The sequence below is a fragment of the Balaenoptera borealis genome (assembly GCF_965194805.1).
Source record: "Balaenoptera borealis genome assembly, chromosome: 6".
Classification (NCBI taxonomy): Eukaryota; Metazoa; Chordata; class Mammalia; order Artiodactyla; family Balaenopteridae; genus Balaenoptera; species Balaenoptera borealis.
This window is the reverse complement of record NC_138863.1, coordinates 81,805,343-81,829,014: the sequence shown is the minus strand read 5'-3', so window position 1 is coordinate 81,829,014 and position 23,672 is coordinate 81,805,343. Positions and strand designations below refer to the sequence as shown.

At 36.2% G+C, this 23,672-nt stretch overlaps 1 protein-coding gene across 2 annotated transcripts in view; it reads left to right on the top strand.

The window, feature by feature from the left end:
* The window catches only part of EPC2 (enhancer of polycomb homolog 2), a 105,732-nt gene that overhangs the window by 45,690 nt on the left and 36,370 nt on the right, over window positions 1-23,672 (top strand). For both annotated transcript variants that reach the window (XM_082397241.1, XM_082397240.1), the window contains exon 3: window positions 19,542-19,687. In XM_082397241.1, coding sequence (XP_082253367.1) covers window positions 19,542-19,687 — 146 coding nt within the window. The remainder of the gene's footprint in view (window positions 1-19,541; window positions 19,688-23,672) is intronic.

The window sequence follows — 23,672 nt, the reverse complement described above, 5'->3', positions numbered from 1 at the left end:
AAAATAATCATTTGACAGTCTGGGATAGAGAGGTGAAAGAGAAGTCTGAGTACAAGGAGCATGCCCCTCGGGCCTATATGCATTTACTTATGTCCACTATTTTAAAAAAATTACCAAGGGCATTTTTCACAGAACTAGAACAAATACTTTTAAAATGTGTGTGGAAACAGAAAAGACCCTGAATAGCCAAAACAATCTTGAGAAAGAAGAACAGAGCCGGAGGAATCATGCTCCCTGACTTCTGACTATACTACAAAGCTACAGTAATCAAAACAGTATGGTACTGGCACAAAAACAGACACGTAGATCAATGAAACAAGATAGAGAGCCCAGAAATAAACCCACTTGCTTATGGTCAATTAATCTACAACAAAAGAGGCAAGAATATACAATGGAGAAAAGACAGTCTCTTCAATAAGTGGTGTTTGGAAAACTGGACAGCTACTTGTAAAAGAAGGAAATTAGAACATTCTCTAACACCATATACAAAAATAAACTAAGAATGGATTAAATGTAAGTCTGGATACTATAAAACTCCTAGAGGAAAAAATAGGCAGAACACTGTGACATAAATTGCAGCCATATTTTTTTGGATGCGTTTCCTGAAGTAAAGGAAATAAAAGCAAAAATAAACAAATGGGACCTAATTAGACTTAAAAGCTTTTGCACAAGAAAGGAAACTACTGACAAGATGAAAAGACAACCTACTGAATGGGAGAAAATATTTGCAAATGATATGACCAATAAGGGATTAATATCCAAATATATAAACAGCTCATATAACTCAACATCAAGAAAACAACCTGATTTATAAATGGGTAGAAGGGGACTTCCCTGGTGGTCCAGTGGTTAAGACTCAGCGCTCCAATGCAGGGGGCGTGGGTTCAATTCCTGGCAGGGGAACTAAGATCCCACATGCCAACTGGCGTGGCCAAAAAAAGGAGGGGGGGCGGGCAGAAGAACTGAATAGGCATTTTTCCAAAGAGGACATGCAGATGGGCAACAGGCACATGAAAAGATGATCAACATCACTAATCATCATGGAAATGCGAATCAAAACCACAATGAGGTATCACCTCACACCTGTCAGAATGGCTGTCATCAAAAAGAAAAATAACAAACGTTGGTGAGGATGTGGAGAAAAGGGAACCCTCATACACTGTTGGTGGGAATGTAAATTGGTGCAGCCACTGTGGAGAACAGTATGGAGGTTTCTTAAAAAGCTAAAAATAGAACTACCATATGACCCAGCAGTACCAATCCTGGGTGTATATCTGAAAAAAACAAAAACACTAATTCGAAAAGGTACATGCACCTCAGTGTTCATAGCAGCATTATTTACAGTTGCCAAGATATGGAAGCAACCCAAGTGTCCATAACAGATGAATGGATAAAGAAGATGTGGTATATATACACAATGAAATACTGCTGAGCCATAAAAAAAGTTTTAGGAGCATGCTCCCAAGACCTTGTAATTAAGGGAGGCAGAATTTAAACCAGGCAGTCAGATTCCAGAATCCATGCTTTTTTTTTCTTCTAGTTTTATTGAGATATAACTGACATACAGGACTGTGTAAGTTTAAGGTGTACAGCATGATGATTTGCCTTACACGTATTTTGAAATGATTACCAGAATAAATTTAGTTAACATCCATCACTTCATATACAGAAAAAGAAAGAAGAATAAAAATATTTTTCCCTGGGCTTCCCTGGTGGCGCAGTGGTTGAGAATCTGCCTGCCAATGCAGGGGACACGGGTTCGAGCCCTGGTCTGGGAAGATCCCACATGCCGCGGAGCAACTAGGCCCGTGAGCCACAACTACTGAGCCTGTGCGTCTGGAGCCTGTGCTCTGCAACAAGAGAGGCCGCGATAGTGAGAGGCCCGCACACCGTGATGAAGAGTGGCCCCCACTTGCCGCAACTAGAGAAAGCCCTTGCACAGAAACGAAGACCCAACACAGCCAAAAATAAATAAATAAATAAATTTTTTTTTAAAAAATATTTTTCCCCCTGTGATGTGAACTCTTAGGATTTACTCTCTTAACAGCTTTCATATGTAACATAGAGCCATGTTAACTGTAGTCATCATGTTGTACATTACATCCCCAGAATTTACTTATCTTATAACTGGAAGTTTGTACCTTTTGACCACCTTCATCCAGTTCTCCCTCCCCCAACCTCCCACCTCTGGTAATCACAAATCTGATCTCTCTTTCTATGAGTTTGAGGTGGGGGGTTGGAAATTTTTTTTTTATATCTACTTCTAAGTGAGATCATACAGTATTTGCTACCTTTCTCTGACTCAATTCACTTAGCATAATGCCCTCAAGGTCAATCCATAATGCCCGTAAATGGGCAGGATTTCCTGCTTTTTAATGGCTGAATAATATTCCATTGTACCACAACTTTCGTTTGTCGATGGGCACTTAGGTTGTTTCTATGTCTTGGCTATTATAAATAAGGCTGCTGTGAACATGGGGGTGCATATATCTCTTCAACACAGTGTTTTCATTTCCTTTGGCTTATTCCCAGAAGTGGGGTTGCTGAATCATATTGTAGTTCTATTTTTAACTTTTTGAGGGACCTCCATACTGTTTTCCATAGTGGTTGTATCAATTTGCATTCCTACCGACAGCGCACAAGGGTTCCCTTTTCTCCACATACTTACCAGCATTTGTTATCTCTTGTCTTTCTGGTGCTAGTCATTCTAACAGGCATGAGGTGATATCTTGTGATTGTGATTTGCATTTCCCTAATAATTAGTGAGGCCGAGCATCTTTCCATGTACGTGTTAGCCATTCATGTATCTTCGTTGGACAAATGTTCAGGTCCTTTACATATTTTTAAGTTGATTAATAGGTTTTTTGTAAACATTTTTAGATTTACAAAAAATTGAGCAGATAGTACAGTGAATTCCCATATACTACCTCCTACACACACACACACACACACACACACAATTTCCACTATTATTATCTTGCATTAGTGTGGTACATTTGTTACAGTTAATGTAGTCAGTACCTTATTAACTAAAGTCCATACTCTTTGGTGTTTGTGTTGTACAGTTTTATGGATTTTTAAAAATCCATGTCATAGATCCACCATTACATTATCCTATAGTTGAATTACGATAAAAACTCCCTGTATTTTCACCTATTCATTCCTTCAAATCCCTGGCAACCACTGATCTTTTTGCTCTCTCTGTAGTTTTGCCTTTTCCAAAATGTAATGTAGGTGAAATTATACAGTACATAGGCTTTTCAGACTGGCTTCCTTAACTTATCAGTATGCATTTAAGATTCTTCTAATTTTTTTTTGGCTTGATAGTTGTTGTTTTTTTTTAATCATTGAATAATATTCCATTGTATGGATAATTCAGAGTTTGTTTAGTCATTTACCTATTGAAGGACACCCTGGTTGCTTCCAATTTTGGGCAATTATGAAAAATGTACTCTAAGTAGTAGCATGATTTTGTGTGGACATAAGTTTTTATGTCTTTTGGGTAAATACCTAGAAGTGCAATTGTTGGTTTGTACAGTAAGGCAGTGTTTAGCTTTGTAAAAAACTGCCAAACTGACTTCCAAAGTGGCTATTCCATTTTGCATTTCTACCAGCAGTGAATGAGAGCTCATGTTGCTCTGTATCCTCATCAGCTTTTGGTATTGTCAATTTAGAATTTTAGCCATTCTAATAGGTATGTAATGGTATCTCATTATTTTAACTTGTAATTCCCTAATAACCTAGGATGTTGAGTACCTTTTCATATCATTAATTGCAGTTTGTATATCTTCCTTGGTGAGGTGTCTGTTGGATCTTTTACCCATTTTTTAATTGGGATCTTTGTTTTCTTACTGTTGATTTTTTTTAACTGTAGATTTTTTTTTTAATTTTATTTATTTGTGTATGTACGTATGTATGTATGTATGTTTGTCTGCATTGGGTCTTTGTTGCTGTGCGCAGGCTTTCTCTAGTTGCGGCAAGCAAGGGCTACTCTTCGTTGAGGTGCGCAGGCTTCTCATTGCAGTGGCTTCTCTTGTTGCGGGGCACGGGCTCGAGGCGCGCGGGCTTCAGTAGTTGCAACATGTGGGCACTAGAGCGCAGGCTCAGTAGTTGTGGCACACGGGCTTAGTTGCTCCGCGGCATGTGGGATCTTCCCAGACCAGCGCTTGAACCTGTGTCCCCTGCCTTGTCAGGTGGATTCTTAGCCACTGTGCCATCAGGGAAGTCCCTTACTGTTGAATTTTAAGTGTTCTGTATATATTTTGGAGTCCTTTATCAGATATGAGTTTTTTTAATATTTTCTCCCAGTCTGTGGCTATCTTTTCATTCTTTTCATAGTGTCCTTCATAGAGAAGAAGTTCTTAATTTTAAAGAGGTCCAACTTAATTTTTTTCTTTCATGGATCTTGCTTTTGGTGGTATTTGTAAAATCTCATCACCAAACATAAGAGCATCTAGATTTTCTCCTATGTTACTTTCTAGTACATTTATAGGTCTGTTTTACATTTAGGTCTGTGATTCATTTTGAGTTAATTTTTGTGAAAGGTGTAAGGTTTGTGCCTAGATTCATCTTTTTTAATATGGATGTCCAGTTGTCCCAGCACTGTTTGTTGAAAAGACTATTCTTTTTCCATTGAATTGTCTTTGCTCCTTTTCAAAGACCAGTTGAGTGTATTTGTATGGGTCTATTTCTGGACCCTCTTATTCTCTTCCACTCATCTTTTTGTCTATTTTTTGGTCAATAGCACACTGTCTGAATTACTGTAGTTTCATAGTAAGTCTTGAAGTCAGTCCTCTGACTTTATTCTTCTTCAGTATTCTGTTGACTATTCTGGATTTTTTTGCTTCTTCATATAAACTTGAGAATCACTTTGTCAATACTGATTGATACACAAAATGACTTGCTGGGATTTCGATTGAGATTGCATTGAATCTTTAGATCAAGTTGGGAAAAGCTGATGTGTTAACCAAATTGAGTCTTCCTACCCATGAACATGACTGTCTTTCCATTTATTTAATTCTTTGATATGTTTCACCAGAGTTTTGTTGTTTTCCTCATATAGAACTTTTTCATATTTTTTTTTAGATTTGTACCTTAATGTTTCATTTTTTTGGATGCTAATGTAAATGGTTTTGTGTTTTTAGTTTCAAATTCCACTTTCTCATTGCAGTATATAGGAAAGTGTTTGACTTTTGTCTATTAACCTTGTATTCTGCAACCTTGCTATAATCACTTAGTTCCAGGAGTTTTTGGTCAGTTCTTTCATAGAATGTATATACATATGTACATAGACAAGCTTATCATCTGTGAACAAAGACAGTTTAATTTCTCCCTTCCCAGTCTTTATAGCTTTTGTTTCCTTTTTTCTTTTTTTTTTGTCTTACTGCATTAGCTGGGACTTCTGGTACAACGTTGAAAAGCAGTGGTGAGAGGGGACATCCTTGCATTGTTTCTGATATTGGTAGGAAAGCTCTTAGTTTCACGCCACTAAGTATGATGTTTGCTGTAAGTTTTTTGTGGATGTTCTTTATCAAGTTGAGGAAGTTTCTCTCTATTCCTAGTTTGCTGTCAGTTTTTATCATGGTTGGATTTTGTTAAATGCTTTTTAACAAAAAAACATTTTTTTGTTAAATGCTTTTTCTGCTTTATTTCTGCATCAATAATCTAATCTTCCACCTGTGGGAACTGTAAAAGGAAGAGCAAATTAAATCCAAAGTAAACAGAAGAAAAGAAATAGGATAAGAGATAGAGCAGAAATCTACTGATACCAATAGAGTTTTGGTTTTTGGTTTGACCAGAAACCAAAATAGAGCAGAAATAATTATATCTATTGAAATAATTTTGACTTTTTTCTTTGTTGATGTGGTGGGTTACATTTGATTTTTTTCCCAGCTTTGCATACCTGTGATAAATCTCACTTGGTCATGGAGTATAATTCTTTTTATACATTTTTAGATTCGATTTTATTGAGGATTTTTGCTTCTATGTTCGTGAGATATTGGTCTGTAGTTTTCTTGTAATGTCTTTATCTGATTTTGGTATTAGGGTAATGCTGGCCTCATAGAATGAGTTATGAAGAATTCCCTCTGTTTCTATCCTCTGAAAGACATTGTAGAGAATTGATATGATTTCTTCCTTAAATGTTAGGTAAAATTCACCAGTGAGCCCATCTGTGCCTGGTGCTTTCAGTTTTGGAAGATTATTAATTATTGATTCAATTTCTTTAATAGAGACAGGCCTATTCAGATTGTATATTTTTTCTTGTGTGAGTTTTGGCAGATTGTGTCTTTCAAGGAATTAGTCCGTTTCATAAAGGTTATCAAATTTGTGGGCATAGAATTGTTCACAGTATTCTTTGACCATCCTTTTAATGTCCATGGATTCGGTAGTGATGCTCCCTACTTTTAAATTTCTGATATTAGTAATTATGTTCTGTCTCCTTTTTCCTTAGTTAGCTTGGCTAGAGCCTTATTGATTTTATTGATGTTTTCCAAAAACCAGCTTTTGGTTTTGTTGATATTTTTCTCTATTGATTTCCTGTTTTCACTTTCACTGATTTCTGCTCTATTTCTTACTCTATTTCTTTTATTCTGCTTACTTTGGATTTAATTTGCTCTTCCTTTTCCAGTTCCCACAGGTGGAAGATTAGATTATTGATTTTAGATCTTTCTTCTTTTCTAATATATGCATTCAATGCTTAAATTTTCTTATAAGCACTGCTTTTTTACATCCCACAAATTTTGATGAGTTACATTTTCATTTAGTTCAAAATATTTTAAAATTTCTCTTGATATTTCATCTTTGACCATATTTATAAGTGTATTGTTTAAACTCTAAGTATTTTGGGATTTTCCAGCTATGCTTCTCTTATTGATTGCTAGTTTAATTCCATTGTGATGTGAGAGCAGATGTTATATGATTTTTATTCTTTTAATTTTATTAAGGTGTTTTTTTATGTCCCAGGATGTGGTATCTTGGTCAGTGTTCCGTGTGAGCTTGAAAAGAATGTGTAATCTGTGTTGTTGGATGATGTGGTCCATGGATGTCCATTATATCCATAATATGATTGATAGTGGTGTTGAGTTCAGCCATGTCCTTACTTCCACGTTATTTTTGTTTTGAACCCTTTTAGAGTAAGTTACAGAGGTCATGCTCTTTATCTATGAATACTTAAGTGTGTGTTTCTTAAAAACACATTCTCTTACATAACCAAAGCACAGTTATCAAAATCAGTAATTGCCACTGCAATTACCTAATCTGTTCACCTCATTTATATTTTAATAATTGCCCCAGTAATATTCTTTATAGTGAAGGAAAACTTCAGATGATATGTTGCATCCAGCCATCACATGACGGCTTTGGGCTATTCCTAAATCTTTTTGTGCATCATGCCACTGACATTTTTGAGTACAGGCCAATTAATTTTGTACAGTGTTCCACAATTTGGGTTTGCCTGTTTCCTGGGATTTGATTCAGGTTAAAATGGGTGTTTTTGTTTTGTTTTTTAAATATTTATTTATTTATTTGGCTGCTCTGGGATCTTTGTTGCAGTGTGCGGTATCTTCATTGCAGTGTGCGGGATCTTTAGTTGCGGCATGTGGGCTCTTAGTTGCAGCATGCGGGATCCCTGACCAGGAATCGAACCCAGGCCCCCTGCATAGGGAGCTCAGAGTCTTAACTGCTGGACCACCAGGGAAGTCCCTAAAATGGGGTTTTTGTTGTTGTTTTGTTGTGGTAAAAAACACATAACAAATTTTCTCTATTAACACTTTTTAAGTATACATTACAGTATTGTTAACTATATGCACATCATTGTACAAAAGATCTCTAGAATTTTTTTTTAAATTTATTTATTTTATTTACTCATTTTTGGCTGTGTTGGGTCTTTGTTGCTGCGCGCGGGCTTTCTCTAGTTGCGGCGAGCGGGGGCTACTCTTCGTTGCAGTGCGCAGGCTTCTCATTGCGGTGGCTTCTCTTGTTGCGGAGCACTGGCTCTAGGCACACGGGCTTCAGCATTTGTGGCATGCAGGCTCAGTAGTTGTGGCTCACGGGCTCCAGAGTGCAGGCTCAGTAGTTGTGGCACATGGGCTTAGTTGCTCCATGGCATGTGGGATCTTCCCAAACCAGGAATCGAACCCATGACCCCTGCATTGGCAGGCGGATTCCTAACCGCTGCGCCACGAGGGAAGTTCTAGAATTTTTTATTTTGTATAACTGAAACTAAACAATTCCCTGTTAACACCCTCCCTGCAGTACCTGACAAGCACCGTTCTACTTTTTGTATCTGTGAATTTGTCTACTTTAAGTGGAATCCTGTGGTATTTGTCTTTTTGTGACTGGCTTATTTCACTTAGCATAATGTCCTTGAAGTTCATCCATGTTGTAGCATATGACAAGATTTCCTTCTTTTTTAAGGCTGAATAATATTCCATTGTATGTATATACCACATTTAGTTTATCCATTCATCTGTTGATGGGCATTTTGGTTGCTTCCATATCTTGGCAGTTGTAAACAACATTGCAGTGAACATGGGTGTTCACATATCTCTTTGAGATCCTATTTTCAGTTCTTTTGGATATATGCACAGAACTGTGATTGCTGGATCACATGGTAATTCTACTTTTAGTATTTGAGGAAACTTCATATTTTTTCCACGGTGGCAGCACCTATATTATCATCCTACCAACAGTGCACAGGGTTCCAATTTCTCCACTTTCACCCCAAGTGTAATTTTTTGTGTTGTGTTTTATTTTAGAAGTGGCCATCCTAATGAAGGTGAGATGACATCTCATTGTAGCCTTGTGTTTCCCTAATGTTTAGTGATGTTGAGCATCTTTTCATATGCTTGTTGGATATTTGTATATCTTCTTTGGCAAATTGTCTATTCATATCCTTTAAATCGGTTATTTGGTTTTTTGTTCTTGAGTTGTAGGAGTTCTTTATATATTCTTACATAAAGGTATATGTTATACCCTTATCAGATATATGTTTTGCAAATATTTTCTCCCACTCCATATTTTCACTCTTTAGATTGTTCCGTTTGATGCAGTCCCATTTGTCTATTTTTGCTTTTGTAGCCTGTGCTATTGGTGTCATATTCAAGTAATCATAGGCAAATCCAGTGTCATGAAGTTTTCTGCCTTTGTTTTCTTCTAGGAGTTTCAAGTTGATATTTGTATATGATGTAAGATAAGTGTCCATCTTCATTTTTTTTTTTTTTTTGCTATCTTCATATTTTGCACATGGATTTCCAGTTTTCCCAACACCATTTGTTGAAGAGACTATCCTTTCTCCATTGTTTAGCCTTGGTACCCTTTTTGATCATTTGGTCATATACATAATGGTTTATTTCTTTGCTGTCTGTTCCATTGGTCTGTATGTCTGTCTTTATGGCAGCCACACAGATTTGATTATTGTATCATTGCAATATGTTTTGAAGTCTAAAATGTGTATTTTAAAATGAGATATATCTACCGTAGGGCTGATTTTTGGAAAGAATATTTGGTGAAATCTTCTTTAGTTAAAGAGTCTCTTTTTGTAAAAGAAATTATTCATTGCTCTCTAATTCATGTTTTATACGTTTGGATTTTTTCAGATCTATTAAGATTTCTATTTTAAATCTTTCTGATATCTTCTGTATACTGAGTTTACTTCCTTGTCCATTTAATACTTTGCTAACATTAAAACAAGTCTCTTTATAAGAATACTGCTGTTTAATTTCTCAAGTTCCTGACCATTTAGTGGGCTAGAGAGATATGTGCTCTTTCTGTGACTTATTTATTAATTATTTTACACTATAGATATTAATAGAATGTGTGTTCTTACTGATATAAAATATATAATTGTAGAATTAGTTTATACTAATTAAGCCAAGGTACTGCGTGAACGCAGATGTCTGAGTGAGGCTTTTTGCCCTCCTACTGTACTTGTTGAAAGATTGGTTGAGAGTGAATGAGAAGGATAAGAGGTTTGAACAGAAGAATCTGGGGATCACAGTACATAGGGATCACAGACCCAGAATATTTTCTTAAAACACACAATTGTTTTTAGAGTCGCAAAGTAACATGATTTTACTTTATCTTTAAATAGATAATGCATTTAGAAGATTCCAAAATAAAAATATGCAAAAACAACTTCATCCCTGTCTACCCTCTACTCCAGTCACCCTCCCCTTATAAGTAACCACTTTTATTAGTCTATCTATTCTTTTAGGGTTTTGTTACACAAACTGAAGTACATAGGAAATTATATTCTTATACCCCTTCTTACACAAAAATTAGCACACTGTATGTACTTTTTAGCATATTTTGTGTGTGTGTGTATGTGTAAGAGTATAGTCTAGAAATTATCCTATATCAGCATGTAGAGTGTGTCCTCATGCCTTTTTACTACTGCATAAGTAGTCCTTTGTGTTTGGGATGTGCCAGTTTATTATCCAGTTTCCTATGGAAGGAAACTTGGATTGTTTCCAGTGTTTTGTTATTACAAATAGTGCTTCAGTGAATAATTTTGAATATAAAGAATTTCATAAAGGTACGATTATATCTTTTTCTTACAGAAGTTATCAAATTGCCCTCTGTAAGGGTTATACCAGTTTGTATGTCCACTAGCAAAGTATGAGAGAGCTTATTTCCCCATATCCTGGTCAAAAGACTGCTTTTGAATTTTTTGATTTTTGCCAGTTTGGTAGGTAAGAGATGATACACCTCAGTGTATCAGTAGTATTTTTTTTTTTAAATAAACTTTTGATTTTGGAAAAATTTTAGATTTACAGGAAAGTTGTGAAGGTAGTACAGAGTGTTCCTGTATACCTCTCATCCAGTTTCAGTTTCTTCTAATATTATCATCATGCATTACTGTGGCACATGTGTTGAATCTAAGAAACCATATTGGTACGTTATTATTATTACCTAAAACCCAGACTTTACTCTGATTTCTCAGTATAGTTTTGAAAGGAATTTTTTTTTTTTTAAAGATTTATTTATTGATTGATTGATTGATTGTTACGTTGGGTCTTCGTTTCTGTGCTAGGGCCTTCTCTAGTTGCGGCAAGTGGGGGCCACTCTTCATCGCGGTGCGCGGGCCTCTCACTATCGTGGCCTCTCTTGTTGCGGAGCACAGGCTCCAGACGCGCAGGCTCAGTAGTTGTGGCTCACGGGCCCAGTCGCTCCGCGGCATGTGGGATCTTCCCAGACCAGGGCTCGAACCCGTGTCCCCTGCATTGGCAGGCAGATTCTCAACCACTGCGCCACCAGGGAAGCCCCGATTTCTCAGTATAGTTTTAATTTGGATTTCTTATTATGAATGAGGTTGAGGGTCTTTTCATGTGTTTAGAATCCATTAGCATTTTTATGTCCTGAACTGTTACTTGCCCAGTTGTCTATTGAGTTGTTAGAAAACACGGGAGGAAGAATCTGAAGGAGGAGAAAAGAGAAGACTAATAAGAAAAAACATAATTTGAGGGAGAATAAAGGGATCATTATCTTTATACACCTTTTTTTTTTTAAATCACTATCACACCCCCTGGGTCCTATCTGATATCATTAGGCTCTTTCCCCTCTCTATGAAAATCTCTACCCGAAAATTCAGAGTATCCACTTACCCATTCTCATGGTCTGTGGTTCCCATAGTTGTAGTCATTGCTACTGATTTTGACCAGTAATACTTTTTGTTTATATAAAAAGTGAATTCTTCAAAGTGGGAGAGGAATGTAGTTTGTTGGCTAGTCAGCAGAAAGACTACGAGAATAATCCTGATTATAGTATAAACCTGGAACTCCTTTTAGAATAAATTAGTTGGTAGACAGCCTTGGATCACTATATAATCTTGTAAAAAGTGGCCTTGAACTCTTCTGCACTTCACTTTCTTTTTCTGTACATTGGGAATAAAGTGTAAGTAAGGTCTCTAGTCAAGTCTTATAACAGTAGGAAATCTTGGAGAATCAAAGTCAAGAATTCTGACTTTATCAAGATTCATATGATCTCTTGGTACAACATTTAGAACAGCTAGATTTGGAGGTTATCAGAACCTTGGAGAGCTCCAAGCAGAGGAGGAGATGGTGCTTGGGTTGCTTCTGAACTTTGAGATATACTAGTTCGTCATTAAGTATCTTTGAAAGTTATTTGAAGCCTGAGGATCTTAACAATACAAGAATTTTTAAAATTCATTGTATTTCACATGAGGAGTAAGTAAAGTTTATAATCTTTTAAGAGTGAAGACTTGGGTTTAGGTTAGAGGTCTTCAAAATGTTGTCCAGCATCACTTGGGAACTTGTTAGAAATACAAATTCACAAGCCACACTCCAGATCTACTGGGTCAGAAACTGGTCGTCAAGCTCAGCAATCTGTTTGATTCAATCAGATGATTCTGGTGAATGCTTAAGTTTGAGAAACACTGTTTTAAAGGCTTTGATGATACTTAGGTCAAGGAGAGCCTTTGTCAGATCCCTGGACTTCCTTAGACTTAAGTATATGGGATCTTAGGAAGATGTTTTATTCCAACTGCTTCCTAGTTCATAGGTCTACCTGGTCAGAGCCCACTTTAATGTACACTGGGTTCCATTTAACTGAGATTTAGATATGCAATAGCATTGCTGATGCTAGACTTGTAAAACTCTTCAACTCTACTTTTAAAAAATATATATACATTTTATATATGTGCATACAGCTTCTGTGGGCATATGGTTTTGAATTTTTGTCCTACTATTTGAAGGTACATTGGAATCATATAGCCTCCTATCCAAACTCATTATTGATCATTTATGCCTTTTGTAGTTAAGCATATTCTCTGTGTTTTTTCCTGCTACCCTCTCTGTCTGGAATTACCTTTCACCACTTTCTCTATGCTTTATGGTGTTGCTATCTGTCTTAATTTAGCAGGGAGCCTGTTAACACATGTTGTACATGTTGTATAGTCAGTGTTTGTTGTTACTAGGTTCAAAGGATTAATAAACATAATTTTGGAAAGTTGTATAAGAAAGGAAGTGCAGAGCTGGAAGAAGAGGTAGACTAGAGAGTTTTTAAGTGAATGACACTCTTATAAGTGTTATTGTTAATACTTTCAAAGAAGAACCTTTACAAAACAAGGTGCTGTAGTGCCTCTGTCTTATTTTGTTGCTTGCATCAAAGGGATTGGGGGAAAAAAGAAAGAAAGAAAAAAAGGGATTGGATATTGGCAAATAGTGTCCAGAAGTAAGCATTTAGGAAATTTGAAGATGCATGAAAGTAGGAGCTTTGTATAATGTTGCTTCTTTTTACGTTAAAAAAATTATCATTGATGATTCATAGGTAAATGTTGGACATTTTCTAGATGTAAAATAACTTTAAGTGGGAAAGTCTTATTAGAGTTTGTTCTCATTTTAATTTTTATTGTTTGTTTTTAACAAATCCTTGAGTGCCTGGTGCACTGGGTTCTCAGTATCTTCTTTTACATGCATTGTAGTCAACTGGCATTTGTTTTATTTGTAAATTAATCTTTTTATCTTTGGTTATTAAATGTATGTAATTTATTATCTTAATCATTTAAGTCCATGGCTGAACAAAAACAGTCTTTTAATTTATTTCCCGTTGACAAAGAACTTTTTATTATAACTCTTATGATTAGAAGGGTTTAATTTAGCATCTGTGTGGTATAGTGGGAGAAGCACTGAGCTCTGAGTCAAGACCCTGAAACCTGTGCTCAATTCACCAAAGTTCTTAACCTCAGTTTTCTGATCTGTAAGATAAGATGTTTCCAACTCTAGGTCATGTAACTTTTTATTATTTGTAAACTTTTTTGTTTTGTCTTGCTTTTTAACATGACCCTGGTGTACTAGAAAAAGAAAAGGTAACAAGGAGATTTGAAAGAGAAAATTCAAAATGGATTCCAGGAATAAGAAAAAAAACTTTTTAAAAATGAAAATTATCCAAAGTTTACTTTATGACAGTGAGATTTTTACTGTATTAAATATTGTTGAGTAACCATATTTTAGTTATGTAATTTTCCTCCACACCTGTTGTTTTTCCACCAACACAAGGAAAGGGAGTTACATGATTAATTGAACATCTGGGTTCTGGTCTGCAACTACCCTTAGGAACTATTACTTTTTTTTTTTTTTTTTTTGGCTGCGGTGGGTCTTTGTTGCTGCACGCAGTCTTTCTCTAGTTGTGGCGAGCGAGGGCTACTCTTCGTTGCGGTGCACGGACTTCTCATTACAGTGGCTTCTCTTGTTGTGGAGTACAGGCTCTGGGCACGTGGGCTTCAGTAGTTGCAGCACGTGGGCTCAGTAGTTGCAGTACATGGGCCCTAGAGCACACAGGCTTCAGTAGTTGTCGCGCATGGGCTCAGTAGTTGTGGCTTGCAGGATCTAGAGCACAGGCTCAGTAGTTGTGGCACACAGGGTTAGTTGCTCCATGGCACATGGGATCTTCCCGGACCAGGGATCGAACCCGTGTCCCCTGCGTTGGCAGGCGGATTCTTAACCACTGCACCACCAGGGAAGTCCCAGAACTACTACTTTTTAAGATTTTTACCCTCTGTTTACTAGAGAAGAGTAACTACTATACAATTCGGGTAAAGGCAATTGGAGTCTAGATCTCCCAGCATATTTTGTTTATTCTAGTTTTCCTCTTGACAGGTTGCACATAGATTTAAAAAAATTTTTTACAATCTGAAGTATTCCCATTCTTCCTTTCTGTTGTTAGAACCTAGCACATTATAGACCCTTAATGATATATGTTGATCTTCAGAGAAAATAAACTCATAAGGAAAGGAATCTGAAAGCATAGTAATAAATATTGTCTCCATTCTCATGGCCTTTAGTGTCTGCAGCCTTTTCTTTGATTCCTGTTCAGAAGACAAGCAACTTTAAGTAAAAAATGTTCCCTAATAAAAATGGAGTAATTTTGATGATTAAAAAAAATTAAAATCAGGAATTGCTGTTCTCTTGTTTATATCACTTTATCCACATGTGAAACTGTTTTAAATCTCAAGAGTATTGTTTATGGTTTGTTCCTGTTTCAAATTGAAGAAAAAAATGTGTGGATGAGTGAATTTTTAGGTGAAAATTTTTTCTTTAATGTGAAAGTAAACAATTTTTAGAGGTGTGGAAGAAGAAATACACAAGACAGATACTGTCTTCTTACTCAGTGTAAGAAGCAGCTGTCAAACAATACATCTGTCTGCCCCTTCACTGGAAGTATTCAAGTTGGATTGGACAGCCCTTTTCTTTCTCCTTGTTAGTAACTTTATTGTGACTTTAAACAATTACTTTTTATCATAATAACTGTCTGTTAGGGTTTTGTTTGTTTGTTTGTTTTTTGAACTAAGATGGGAAGGAGAAGGGTCTGCCTCTATGGGCCCTGATCTTCCTTAGATGGAACGCCAGTTTCTCGCTCTTGAGCACATAAAGCGATCTGCTTAGCAACTTGATCACATTGGCCAGACCTTGAAGCGAAGCTCTCAGGAAGCTTTGTCTGCTGTGGAGGAGGAAGTCCTTCAGAAATTTTCCTTCTTAATCATATTTGTTTTAAATTTTTTGAGTGCTCTTGTTTAAATTTTCTTCTTAGGAGTCAGCTTTGCCCCTTGTGACTCAGGGACGGTGCATAGCGGAACTTGTACCTTTGCTAGGTATTGTGTGCTATTGATGAGCACAGTTCAGTTTCTCGTTAGGGTCTTGGTGCAGACCAGCTTATTATTAGATGCACTGTAGACCACACAGATTACCCTAGTTTGCCCATTGTTTTACAAGATGCCTATTACTCTATGCTGTGTGGAAGGAAGAAATGCAAAGCCTTCTGGTCTTCAGATTTGTAAACTGCTCTCCTGTCCCTCTGCAAGTTGAAAGTGAGGATATGTACATAGGTGACCAGTGTATAGAGCTTCTTCAGCAAATCTTCATGTTAATGATGTTTTCTGAATAAACAAGCCCAAATATGGTTGGGTGCATTCCTAATCTTTTAGTCCAGACAGCTTTGTTGAGCTTGTTAGCAGTATACACATGAGGTGTTTCCATCTCCTTCATGGTGAGTTTTCAGATTTCTCGATATATGAGGTGCATGTTCCATGGATGTGTTTGTGGATATTGGTAGTGTATTCTCTGGTCACTCTCTTTATGATGGCAGAATGGCCTTTTTTCTCTTTATTCCCTAGAGCCATATTGCCTGGGACCTGGTAGGAAAGGAAGAACATGAGAGATATTGCCAGGCTTGTTTTAAAAGGGTTTACTCATTTGGAATGGAAATTGAATCGTTCTCATCAATAGCACACAGTATCCATCAGGGGTGCAATTCCCTTCCAAAGAACTAGAATTCAGAAATATGTACCCAAGTTAACCTCTTTACTGCAAGTATCCAAAAGAAGCATGATATATAGCCATACTGCTCCTCTAAATCAGAGGACAGAAAAGATGTAAACTGGGATATGGTCATGTAATTCAAAGGATATACTGTAATACTTTGTTAAGACAAACAAACAATATTCTAAGCCCCACCTGAGCCAGGTGCTTGACAGACGTGGAGCTGAGTGGTACTGGGAGGACTGCTTTCCACACTTCCATCTCTGGACACAGCCCATGCCTTACAACACCTTGGCAGGTATCTGACACTTCCCAGGCTTGGCTGCAGGCAGCTGCATTGCTGGACCGGCTCTGGAGTTGAATAGTTTTGGAACTAACCAGATGTAGGAGAGACTTGGGATGCACTGCGGGAGAAATAAGTAATGATTTTTAAACACACACACACACACACACACACACACACACACAAACAATGTTCTAAGCCCAGTGACCATCAGGTATGTGTGTTTGGGAGGAAAATCTTGAGAGACAGAAAGTTTTTTTCCTGTACAGCAGTGTTTACAAGTGTAAGTCAATACTGTCATACTCCAAATGAGGAACTACAGACAGGGATTCATCTCTTCATCTACTATACCTAGCTTTCTACCTGACGTATTAAGTAAGCACTTAATAAATTGAATTAGTACTAAACCAGGATTTTGTATGTTTTACAAACATCTTTTGATTTACTCTGTAAACTGTTTCTGTGACACATGTAGGAGATAGGTATTATTTCTAGACAGTACTAAGTATATCCATATTTTTGGTAGCATAAGCAAGAAATGGTAGTAGGAAATTATAAAATCCTTCTTGTGCTTTCTAGAGATGGATGGTGGTGATGATTGCACAGCATTGTGAGAGTACCTAATATCACTAAGCTGTACACTTAAAAATGGTTAAGATAATAAATTTTGTTACTTGTATTTTACCACATTAAAAAAATAAAACACTTTCTCTTGACACCCCCATCCAAAAAAGAGCCCTTTGAATGCAAATTGAATGTGAGTAGTAACATAGATGCTTATATAATTATGTAGTTGATTGCCTGTGAAATATTTTTATATACATTTCTCTCATTTATTTATCAATTGGTAGATTTATAAACAATATCTCATTCATTACAAAAAGAGCTATGGGGCTTCCCTGGTAGTGCAGTGGTTGGGAATCTGCCTGCCAATGCAGGGGACATGGGTTCGAGCCCTGGCCTGGGAAGATCCCACATGCCGTGGAGCAACTAGGCCCGTGAGCCACAGCTACTGAGCCTGCGCGTCTGGAGCTTGTGCTCCGCAACGGGAGAGGCCGCGACAGTGAGAGGCCCGCACACCGCGATGAAGAGTGGCCCCCGCTCGCTGCAAGTGGAGAAATCCCTCGCACAGAAACGAAGACCCAACAAAGCCAAAAATAAATAAATAATTATATTTTAAAAAAAAAAGAGCTATGACATGGGGAATCTGTATCATTTAGGATTTTATAAGAAAAATAATATCAGGACAGGTAATCTAGATAAAATTATTACTTTTGTCCTTAGTAATACAGATTTGCTGTACAGACTACTCTGCACAAGTGTTTATGATACCAGTTAGCTCAACAACAATCAATAAAAGGGGGGAATGAGGTCAATACTACATGGAAGTTGTCCTGGTTCTTTTATGATTTTTCTTTGCCAAAGGGGGCTGGAATAGCAACAGGATTAAAATCTTCAGTAGGGAGGAGCAAAGGCTTGTCCTTGGCTGCTTGACATGGAAAGAGTCCTTTCAACTCAATATTAAAAAAATTAAAAATGAGTGCCTGCACCTAAGATTCCTTTCCCAGAAAAGTATACCCCCCAGCCTTGCACAGCTCTCATATAGCGGCAGGTTGCATTTCCTGCTGGAGCCCCAACGCGCCAAGTTCCCTTACAGTCTGTGTTCTCTCAGTATCCGCAAGCCAGCAATTCCATTCTGTTATTTTTGTGCATTTTTAGTATCCCTTGAGGTAGTAGCCAGCTATTCTGAGTGACTTACGTGGCCATCTACTGTAACGTTTATGGTTTGCTTGGACTCATAACACAAAGTTACATAGATTTTACATAAGCCTGTTATTTTTGGTGTACAATTTTGCATATAGAGGATTTTTTTTTTGAGGAACTCATATATCATGTTATAGCAGGAATGTCTATACTTTCTATAGTATTAATGTAAATCAAATTTTAGTGGTCCATTCTAAATATTAGTGAGTACCTCATGCTGATTTTTGTCAGTTCATAAAAAGAAGCAGTTGACTTCAGGGGCCCAGAAATAAATTTCTGGGCAGATTCAGAATTCAACTTCTCAGAGCTGGACAATCCTTAAAGAAGATTTCATTTTAAACAGCAGATTTCTTGCTATTAGTTCACATCCCTAAGAATATTCCAAGCAGTATCTCTTGATAACGTGCCATATTGGTTGTTCTCTTTGTTAATGGATGATAAAGGCTGAGAGCCAAGAGAAGAAACTGTATCCCAAAAAAGTGAAATTTTGAAAATTATACTTTCCTATCAATTTTTGCTTATCTTTCATACTCCTCCTCCTCCTCCACCTTCCTCTATTTCCCCTTCCTCCCACCCTCTGCCTCTGGTAACCACAAGTCTGATCTCTTTCTATGAGTTTGGGTTGTTTTTTAGGTTCCACATAGAAGTGAGATCATACATTATTTGTCTCTCTCTGACTTATTTCATTTAGCATAATGCCCTCAGGTCCATCTATAATGTTGCAAATGTTAATTTTATTTATTTATTTATTTTTAAAGAAAACTAGTCTGTCAGGCCAGCACCTCTTTTTTTTTTTTTTTAATCTGTTTTATCTCCAGTGATTTGAAATGCCATTCCCATTATATATTTTATACTTGAGTTTATTTCTGGACTGTTAATTCTGTTCCATAGCTTCTCTTTATGCTACCAACTACCATGTGAATAAATATCTTTTTTTATAATTGCTACTTTATATTTTAATATATATATTTGTGACCCTTTATTTTTAAAATAAAAATTCTAGTTGCTGTTTTTACTGTTCTGTGAAACTTTAAATCATATATGAATTAAAATTTATTTTTTCTTCAACTGAGTCTCTAAAACCAAATTTTTGATGTCTGCTCATGAACTCCTCTTTGGTCAATGCTTTATACTTTGGGAGTATTCTGTGGTTGAATATAAACACTATATAACTCCATGATTTCTCCTGAGTTTGAAGAATTTTTTTTTTTCTTTTCTAGCCTTTAATCTAGACAACGAACAACCAGATTATGATATGGATTCAGAAGATGAGACCTTATTAAATAGACTTAACAGAAAGATGGAAATTAAGCCTTTGCAATTTGAAATTATGATTGACAGACTTGAAAAAGCCAGTTCTAATCAGGTACTGTACCTTGTAAAACTGTCTCTTGTATTAACAGTTAATCTAATTAGCAGCTTTATTCTGCATTTTCTTTAGACCTGAGTATATTACATTTTACTGTCTTGAATTTCTTTTCCTGAGATCCTAGAATTTCTATTTACAATATTCCTTGACAGTTCAATATTCCTTAAGGAATACTTAAGTGTACTTTCTTTGAATAGGAGCATGAAGAGTACAATTCCAACTTTTTTCTTATTTGGATATAAAACTAATACTAGTTACATTCTTGTAATATCTTCTTGATCCTTTTCATGGAGCTGTCTTTCTGGTGCTTCAGTAACTAACTTTGCTTGGCTGGGTGTCTTAGGTAGACACCTCATACCAATTCAGTTGCTCAGATTTGTATTAAGGTACTCTTATCATTTAAAATGTATTTTAGTTTTACTTATTTATATATTATTTAAAATTTTAAGTGAAGGAAAAATTATTCACAAAGTAATAAAGAATTTTCTTTAATGGGACATTCTATATATGGTATAGAGAATTTAAAATGGTGTGTTCCTTCTGGAAAGCAATTAGGCAGCATATGTCAGGAACCGTAAAATGTTTATACCTTTTGATTTCGTGGTCCTACCTCTAGGAATCATTCCCAAGAAAAATAATTAGTGAAGATGTCAAAGATTTCTGAACAGGGTTGTTAAGAATAACTTATAAGTTGTCTGTAGGATGGAATATCATACAACCATTAAAAATTGTTATTTTGAAGAGTATCTAGTGGCACAGGAAGTTGATCTTTATATAATGTGAGATTTCAAAAATAGGATACAGAATTATTGAAGGTTTGTTTAAAGCATTTCTACATGTACATAGAAGAACAAGAATGTACAACAAAATGCCAACAATGGTTATATTTAGGTGCTGGAATTATGGGTGATTTTTATGTTCTTATTCTATTTTTCTATATTTTCCAAATTTACTATAATGAGCATGTGTTGATATTACAATTAGATTTAAAAACTAAAACTATTTTTAAAAATAATTGTTGGTATACCTGTGTGATATATTAATATGCTAATTTTTATTAATGTAGTAAGAAGTTACCAATATAAATAAATAAGCTTTTACACTAGACTGTTAAAAGTTTTCACTTGTTTACCTATACAAATTCATTATTTTCCCCCCAACTTCCAAGTAAGTCCTTTAAATCCCTGAGGCATTACCAACTCTTCAGAACATTTCCCAAACTTTTCCATTGTAAAGTGACTTTGTTGCATATTTAGCCTTTCTACCAGTCTCCCCTGACCCCAATTTTTTTAATTAAAATAAATTTTTTATTGAAGTATGGTTGATTTACAATGTTGTGTTAATTTCTGCTGTACAGCAAAGTGATTCAGTTATACACCGAGCTGAGCTACTTGTGCCATACAACAGGTTCCCACCAGCTATCTATTTTACACATGGTAGTGTATTTATGTCAAACCTAATCTCACAATTCATCCCACCCTCCTCTTCCTCCACTGTGTCCACTCGTCCGTTCTCTACGTTTGCGTTTCTATTCCTGCCCTGCAAATAGGTTCATCTGTACCATTTTTCTAGATTCCACATATATGCGTTAATAGACGATACTTGTTTTTCTCTTTCTGACTTACTTCACTCTGTATGACAGAGTCTAGGTTTATCCACATCTCTACAATGACCCAATTTCATTTCTTTTTATGGCTGAGTAATATTCCATTATATATATATGTACCACATCTTCTTTATCCATTCATCTGTTGATGGGCATTTAGGTTGTTTCCATGTCCTGGCTATTGTAAATAGTGCTGCAATGAACATTGGGGTACATGTGTCTCTTTGAATTATGGTTTTCTCATGGTATGCCCAGGAGTGGGATTCCTGGGTCCATATGGTAGTTCTATTTTTAGTTTTTTAAGGAACCTCCATACTGTTTTCCACAGTGGCTGTATCAATTTACATTCCCACCAACAGTGCAAGAAGGTTTCCTTTTCTCTGCACCCTCTCCAGCATTTATTGTTTGTCAGTTTTTTGATGATGGCCATTCTCACCACTGTGAGGTGATAACCTCATTGTACTTTTGATTTGCATTTCTCTAATAATTAGTGATGTTGAGCATCTTTTCATGTGCCTCTTGGCCATGTGTATGTTTTCTTCTTTTCTATGTGTAGTGTCATGTTATCTGCAAATGTCTGTTTAGGTCTTTCGCCCATTTTTTGATTCGGTGGTTTGTTTTTTTGATATTGAGCTGCATGAGCTGTTTGTATATTTTGGAGATTAATCCGTTGTCCGTTGCTTCGTTTGCAAATATTTTCTCCCATTCCGTGATTGTCTTTTCATCTTATTTATGGTTTCCTTTGCTGTGCAAAAGCTTTTTTTTTTTTTTTTTGTGCAAAAGCTTTTAAGTTTAATTAGGTCCCATTTGCTTATTTTTATTTTTATTTTCATTACTCTAGGAGGTGGTCATAAAAGATCTTGCTGTGATTTATGAGAAAGAGTGTTTTTCCTATGTTTTCCTCTAAGAGTTTTATAGTGTCTGGCCTTACATTTAGGTCTTTAATCCATTTAGAGTTTATTTTTGTGTATGGTGTTAGGTAGTGTTCTAATTTCATTCTTTTTCATGTAGTTGTCCAGTTTTCCCAGCACCATTTATTGAAGAGGCTGTCTTTTCTCCATTGTATATTCTTGCCTCCTTTGTCATAGATTAGTTGATGGTAGGTGCGTGGGTTTATCTCTGGACTTTCTATCCTGTTCCATTGATCTATATTTCTGTTTTTGTGCCAGTACCATACTGTCTTGATTACTGTAGCTTTGTAGTATAGTTTGAAGTCAGGGAGCCTGATTCCTCCAGCTCTGTTTTTCTTTCTCAAGATTGCTTTGGCAATTTGGGATCTTTTGTGTTTCCATACAAATTGTAAAATTTTTTGTTCTAATTCTGTGAAAAATATCATTGGTAATTTGGTAGGGATTGCATTGAACCTGTAGATTGCTTTGGGTAGGATAGTCATTTTTACAATATTGATTCTTCCAATCCAGGAGCATGTTATATTTCTCCACCTGTTTGCATTGTCTTTGATTTCTTTCATCAGTGTCTTATAGTTTTCTGCATACAGGTCTTTTGCCTCCTTAGGTAGGTTTATTCCTAGATATTTTATTCTTTTTGTTGCAGTGGTAAATGGGATTGTTTCCTTAATTTCTCTTTCTGGTCTTTCATTGTTAGTGTATAGGAATGCCAGAGATTTCTGTGCCTTAATTTTATATCCTGCCTGCAACCTTCCCAAATTCATTGATTAGTTCTAGTAGTTTTCTGGTGGCATCTTTAGGATTTTCTATGTATAGTATCATGTCATCAGCAAACAGTGACAGTTTTACTTCATCTTTTACAATTTGTATTCCTTTTATTTCTTTTTCTTCTCTGATTGCCATGGCTAGGGCTTCCTAAACTATGTTGAATAATAGTAGTGAGAGTGGACACCTTGTCTTGTTCCTGAGTTTAGAGAAAATGCTTTCAGTTTTTCAACATTGAGAATGATGTTTGCTGTGGGTTTGTCGTATATGGCCTTTATTATGTTGAGGTAGGTTCCCTCTATGCCCACTTTCTGGAGAGTTTTTATCATAAGTGGGTGTTGAATTTTGTCAAAAGCTTCTTCTGCATCTATTGAGATGATCATATGGTTTTTATTCTTTAATTTGTTAATATGGTGTATTGCATTGATTGATTTGCATATATTGAAGAATCCTTGCATCTCTGGGATAAATCCCACTTTATCACGGTGTATGCTCTTTTTAATGTGTTGTTGGATTCTGTTTGCTAGTATTTTGTTGAGGATTTTTGCGTCTGTGTTCATCAGTGATAGATATATTGGTCTGTAATTTTCTTTTTTTGTGATATCTTTGTCTGGTTTGGGTGATGGTGGCCTTGTAGAACGGGTTTGGGAGTGTTCCTCCCTCTGCAGTTTTTTGGAAGAGTTTGAGAAGGATAGGTGTTAAC